Here is a 6,646-nt window from a genome sequence, read left to right as displayed (position 1 = left end):
CTTCCTTCCTTCCTTCCTTCCTTCCTTCCTTCCTTCCTTCCTTCCTTTCTTTCTTTCTTTCTTTCTTTCTTTCTTTCTTTCTTTCTTTCTTTCTTTCTTTCTTTCTTCCTATGTGTTTTGTTTAAAATCCAGCCCAGAGCTTCCCCTTCTGAGCCGTGTGCCCAGCCGTCGTCTATGTCTTTGTGAGGACCACACACACATACATGCAACAGTCTGCCAGTGGACTCCTGCCCAGCCTATCGTTTTGCAGAGTGGTGCCCGTGGGGTTCTGGGTCCCGGGACACAGTCACTTCCCACTTACCACACCATTTCACCTTCCAGTTTCGATTGGCGTCAACTCCGCGGCAGCGAAACCTGGAGTTTCTTGACCTTGTCTTTCTCCAGAATCGATCCTAGACACGGGTTAAAACATCAGGCAGAGAACAAGGTGCTCAAAAGGTGTTCTTCCTAGTTTCATTTCAGTGACCTTGATAAAAATGTCCTGACAAAGGGAAACTTGGAAGAGAAAGGGTTGGTTTGGATTACGTAAAATCCAGGCTGCAGTCTATCGTTTTTGGGGAAGTCAAGGCAGGAACTCAAGCAGCTGGTCTCATTAAGCAAAGAGAATAAAATCATCCTTGCTTGCTTGTTGGCACCTAGCACTCTTGTCTTACCCAGCCCAGGGCCCAGTCCATAAAACAGTACTGCCTGCGATGGGCTAAGTCCTCCTACATGATTTAAAAGTCCAGGCAGGCCCCCACAGATATGCCCACAGCCCAACCTCATCTAGACCCCAAGTGATTCTAGATTGTGTTGTGTCAGTTAAACTATCTGGCACAAAGGCTATTCACATGCATTTTAGTTGCCTTCTGGGTAAAGGTGCTGAATCACTTCGGGGTGTCTTCTTCCATGCACTGGAGAAGACAGAGGCGAGGCTTACTCTGACCCAGCCTCATGCTCTGCTTTCTGACGCTATCCTGTGTCTCCTATACTTTGGCCCCTTTTCCCCCTTAGACAATTTAATACAGTGTATTTTGGTTATTTTCACTTCCACCTCCCTTGGCTTATTTTTATAGGCAAATTTGAATAGTTGAGGCGAGGCTAGTGATTTTTATTAGTTTATTTGGAAAAGAAATCTTTATTTCTATGAAATATTTTCAAAAGAAAATTAGGAAAGTGATTGAGGAGGAGGCCTCTCATGGCTCTTGAATTCATTAACAGTGGGCTGACCAGCAAATGCCTTTCCTGGATCATCACTTTTTTTTTTTTTATGACCTATTCAGTCCCCTTCTCAATTGGCTAGGCAGAGCAACTCACATGTGTCCAGCTGAAGTGGTATCCATCAACATTAAACACAGGCATGATATAGAAATACAGATGGTTCAACATTTTTCTCATGGCTGGGTCAGTCTTGTAGGTCAGAAGGGCCTGAAAGATGAAGGAGACATTTTCCTTATGGATGGAGGCTAAAAGTAAGTTTAAGAGATAAACACACTGTGTGAGACATCCTTTCCGTTTAGAGAAAGACCATACAAGCTGGGCTGAAAAGTTACAAGCTCAGATGAACTGTGCTCTGTTCTTTTCTCTGCTGGCAATAACACCAATATTAATATCATCGATAGTAATAACACTAAAACAATAGTAATAATTCTTGATTATCAATTTATCAGCAGAGCTGATAAACAGAGTAAGTGAACGACGTCTTATATTGTTTCAGCTCTGGCTAAACGAATTAGCTTTGGGCTAATGAGAAAGTAACAATTAGAGGTGTTTTTGTACTCTCCCTCTGATCTGTATCCTAGACACATTTATATAAATATAAATGCATATGTGAATACATGAATGAGCATATCTGTAAATATACATATATGTTAATTTTAGGTCCCATTTACTTTTATCCAAAATAATTAACTACATGTGGTTGATGGCCTCCCTGGTCCATCACAACACACACTGTTGACATGTCATATGCTTTAAGGTGACAGCCTCCAGCCTTAGAACTTACTCTATTCTCTCCTGAGTCTCCTTGGGATGTTTCATGGAGGACACACCTTTGTAATCTTATTATAGCTCCTTCGGGGGCTTGTTCTGTGTGTACATTCATGTCTGTGTGTGCATGTTTATGTGCAGGTCAGCCAGGGGACAATGAAGGGTGCCACTCCTCAGGTGCTGTCCACCTTGGTTTCTTTTTAAAGACATGATCTTACTGGCCTGAGACTTTCCAAGTAGGCTAGGTTGGCTGGCTAGTAAGCTCCAGGGATTCACCTGCCTCCACTTCCTGAGGGCTGGAATTACAAGTGTGTGCCATGTACATGCCCGGCATTTTTAAAAGTTAGGTTCCAAGAGCTGTATTCAGGTCCCCCGTGCTTGCAGGGCAAGTATTGTTCTCACTGAGCCGTTTGCCCAGCCCGAGATCTTGTTCTTACGATTGGGTTTTACTTAAGTTTGATGCCACATCTGAGGACTTTGCGTTCAAATTTTGGACTCAAAGAGAACACTGTAGAGTGTATGCTGAGTCAAGTTGATAAAGTAGACATTTTAAAACACACTTGACATTTTAAAACACACTTACATGGAATAAAATTGCCAACAGTCCTTTTTGATGCACGCTTGTCTCTGCATGGAATGTCTTGGAAAAACACAGGAAATTTCTAACAATGGTTGTCTCCGGGGAGCTGGATCAGAACATGGTGTGGTGGGAAGGGGTCTTTTCATTTAATATCCCTTTAGGCTATTTGAATTTTTTTTAACACATTAAAAGTATAATTCAAAGTATCTCTTAAAAATAGTTTCACATTATTAAAGTGTGGCTGACATATAAAAAAAACTTACATATTTAATGTATACAAGTTTGCTTAATTTAGAGATAAGTATACCCTTGTGAAATCATTATCATCTGTGCCATAAACATACGCATGGCCTCAAAAAGCTTCCGCTCACCCTCTTTATTATGTTTTTTATAGTAAAAACACCTAAGATAAGGTATAGCGTTTTAACAAAAGTTAAAGGATATGATATAACACTATTAACTGCAGGCACTATTTTCTGTGGTTCTCTAGGACTTTTGAGCTGAAGTTTGCACACTGTTACAATAGTGACGATTCCCTTTGTTCCAGTTTGCTGTCTACCAATGAGACAAACACCCTGACCTAAAGCAGCTCCTGGAGAAAGGGGTTTATTTGGTTTTCATTTCCATGTCACAGTCCATCACGGAAGGTTAGTTAAGAAAAGGAACCCAAGCATGAGCGTGGAGGCAGGAAGTGAAGCTTGCTTCCTTATACAACCCAGAACCACCAGCCTTGGTATGGTACCACCCACAGTGGGCCAGGCCTATCTGCATCAATCGTTAATCAAGAAAATGCTCCACATATTTGCCTTCAGGGCAGTCTGATGGAGGCGATTCCTTAGTTGAGATTCCCTCTTCCCAGATATGTTTAGGTTGTATCAAGCCCACCCTTCTCCCCATTTAATCCTTAAATTTTGTGTCTTTTGCCAGACCTGGTGGCACACAACTATAATCCCAGCATATAGAAGGCAGAGGTGTGTGGATAGAGCAAGCCAGACTGTTCTATCTACACAGTAGATTCTAGGCTAGATAGGGCTACAGACCCTGCTTAAAAAAAAAAAAAAAAAAAAAAAAAAAGGGAAAGAATAAATAAAATAAGATGGAACTTAAGCTTTCTTGTTCTCTCCTTTTTTTTTTTTTTTTTGGCTCAATAATACTTTGTTGGCCAGATAAAATAACTAGAACTTCCATGCATAAACAACATTTTTATTAACTAATGTCTTCACTATCTAAATTTGATTTTTTTTATAAAACAAGCTGTGATGGTTACTTCTGTAGTAGAGTACAATGACCAAGACAACTGGTAGAAGGAAGGGTTTAATTGGCTTACGGTTTCAGAGGGATACGAGTCTGTCATGGCAGGGAAGCATGGCAGCCAGCCCCAGACAAGGCAGCTGGATCCCAAACCTCAAGGTTATAACAAGCTGCTTCTCTTTTATAGTCTCTTCTGGGAGGTTTGTGGTTTAAGGGTTTAGATTTAGGCCTTTCACCCATTTTGAGTTGATTTTTATACAGGATACAATAGTTCAATTTCAATCATTTCCACGTAAAAACCCCAAATCTCTAGTATCAGTTACTGAAGAGACTATTAATTTTCTTGATGCCTTTGTTGGGAAAATTCTATCTTTGTATCGATTTCTGGGGCTCCTTATTCTGTTTCATTGATCTTTGTTTCTTTTTTTTTGTCAATATGTTATTGTATTGACTGCTAACTGATTAGCTTTGAAATACAATTTGAGACAGAGTCTTGCTCTATAGCCTGAGGGTTTTAAAAAGATTTTTCTATTATAAATAATTTATTACGTGTGTTTTGTAGGCATGCAAATATGTACATTGTGCGCATGCCTGGTGCCTGCTGAGGGCAGAAGAATGTGTTAGGTCTGCCAGAACTCGAGCTACAGGTAGGTGTCAGCCTCTGTGTGTATGCCAGGAACTGAACTTGGGTCCTCTGAAAGAGTAACATGTGCCCTTAACCACTGAGCCATTCCAGCTGCAATGCTTCAAAATTGTGATCCTCTTTTCTCATCTTCTTGAGCGTTAGTGTTACAGGAACATGGAACCATGCCCAGATCGCAATGTCACTTTTGATCAGGAAATGTGCTGCTTCCAAATCTTTCGGTATTGCCTCGTCTAGTCAGTTACATGTTATTTTTATTTTTTTGTTATGGGACCTTATGAATTTTAAGTCTTTATTCTATTTCTGAGGAGGATGACACTGAAATTTTGTTATGTTATGTATTATGATAAATCTCTGTATTGTTTTCACATATGGGTGTTTTAATAATATTTTAATCAATGAACATAGGTTATCTTTCTGTACACTTATATCTTATTCAGTTTCCTTTATCCATGCTTTATAATTATTAGGGTAAAAATCTTTTACTTCTTTGGTTACATTTGTTTCTATTTTTTGATACTGTTGTGACTTTTTTTTTTCTAGCTAGGTTATTATTTGTGTATAGCAGTTGCTGGGTTTTGTGTGATTTTGTATCTTTGATAAATTCAATTATTAGTTGTCACCATTTATGTGTAATGTGGAGTTTTCTACATGTGGAATCATGACATCTAGAAGTGAGGTGACTTTACTTTGTCCTTTTTGATTTAGATGCTTTTTAAAACTGCTTACTTCTATGATGTTGAATAGAAGCAATCAGAATAGACATCCTTTGTTGTACTAGATTTTAATGGAAATCTTTCAGCGCTTTCTTGTTGATTTATCTTATATTATTATACTTATAATATTACATTATTATATATTATTATTATATTAGTGGGGTATTTTCATTGTGTTGAGGAACTTTCTTTCTAGACCCAAACAATTTTTTAAAACAAGAATGCTGAACTTTCTCAAATGCTTTTCTGTCAATTGGGACAATCATGTCATTTTTATCTCTCAGTTTTCAGTGAGATGTAATCCACTGATTGATCTGTGTTCTTTAAAACTTGTCTTGCATGCCAGGAGCAAACTCCATTTCATCATGGTATATAATCTTTTTTTAAAATTCTTTATTAATGACACTTTATTCACTTTGTATCCCTCCCTGTGGTTCCCAATCCCCAATCCCTCCCTTCCTCCACCCTCTGCATGCATGCCCCTCCCCAAGTCCATTGATAGGGGAGGTCTTCTTTTCCTTCCTTCTGATCCTAGTCAATTAGGTCTCGTCATGAGTGGCTGCATTGTCTTCTTCTGTGACCTGGTAAGGATGCTCCCCCCTCAGGGGGAGGTAATTAAAGAGCAGGCCAATCAGTTCATGTCAGAGACAGTCCCTGTTCCTATTACAATGGAACCCACTTGGATACTGAACTGCCATGGGCTACATCTGTGCAGGGGTCTTAGGTTATCTCCATGCATGGTCCTTGGTTGGAGTATCAGTCTCAGGAAACACCTCTATGCTCAGATTTTTTAATTCTGTTGCTCTCCTTGTGGAGTTCCTGTCCTCTCTAGATCTTATTGTTTCCCACTTCTTTCATAAGATTCCCTGCACTCTGCGCAAAGGTTGCCTTTAAGTCTCAGCATCTGCGTTGATAGTCTGCAGGGCAGAGCCTTTCAGAGGTCCTCTGTGTTAGGCTTCTGACTTGTTCCCTCTTTTCTCCTTCTTCTGATGTTCATCCTCTTTGCCTTTCTGGATAGGGATTGAACATTTTAGCAAGAGTCCTCCGTCTTGATTAGTTTCTTTAGGTGTACAGATTTTAGTATTTTATCCTATATTGTATGTCTATATGAGTGAGTATATATATATAATCTTTTGATGTGTTGTTGAATTGCATTGGTCAGATTCCATGAAAGTCTTTTACATCAGTGTTTATTAGAGAAACTGGCTTCTGACAATGTCTTTGGTTCAACTGTTAAAGTGATCTTGGCTTCCTAAGGTTTATTTGTCAAATAGTCCCTCTGGTTCTGTTTTTTAAGGAATAAGTAGTTTTGGGCTGACAAGTTGGCTCAGTGAGTAAAACTGCTTGCTGTGCAGGCCTGACAACCTGAGTTTGGTCTCTGGATCCCACAGTGGAAAGAGAGAACCCCCTCCCTAAAATCGCCTTCTGACTTCCATATTTGATGATGTGCACAGGCACGCCTACGTGGCAATAATCCTTTGTTTGGTA

The 6,646-nt window shown here is 39.6% G+C and overlaps 1 protein-coding gene across 1 annotated transcript in view; it reads right to left on the bottom strand.

Moving 5' to 3' along the window:
- Nucleotides 1-6,646, bottom strand: part of Cpa6 (carboxypeptidase A6) — a 285,009-nt gene that overhangs the window by 46,946 nt on the left and 231,417 nt on the right. Inside the window, exons 7-8 of the mRNA XM_055603520.1 lie at nucleotides 1,297-1,407; nucleotides 302-392 (exon numbers count right to left, since the gene is read on the bottom strand). Of these exons, the coding sequence (XP_055459495.1) occupies nucleotides 302-392; nucleotides 1,297-1,407 (202 nt within the window). The remainder of the gene's footprint in view (nucleotides 1-301; nucleotides 393-1,296; nucleotides 1,408-6,646) is intronic.

This window comes from Psammomys obesus, unplaced genomic scaffold (genome assembly GCF_907164565.1).
Source record: "Psammomys obesus unplaced genomic scaffold, mPsaObe1.curated_primary_1811, whole genome shotgun sequence".
Classification (NCBI taxonomy): Eukaryota; Metazoa; Chordata; class Mammalia; order Rodentia; family Muridae; genus Psammomys; species Psammomys obesus.
This window is presented reverse-complemented; position numbering and strand designations above follow the sequence as displayed.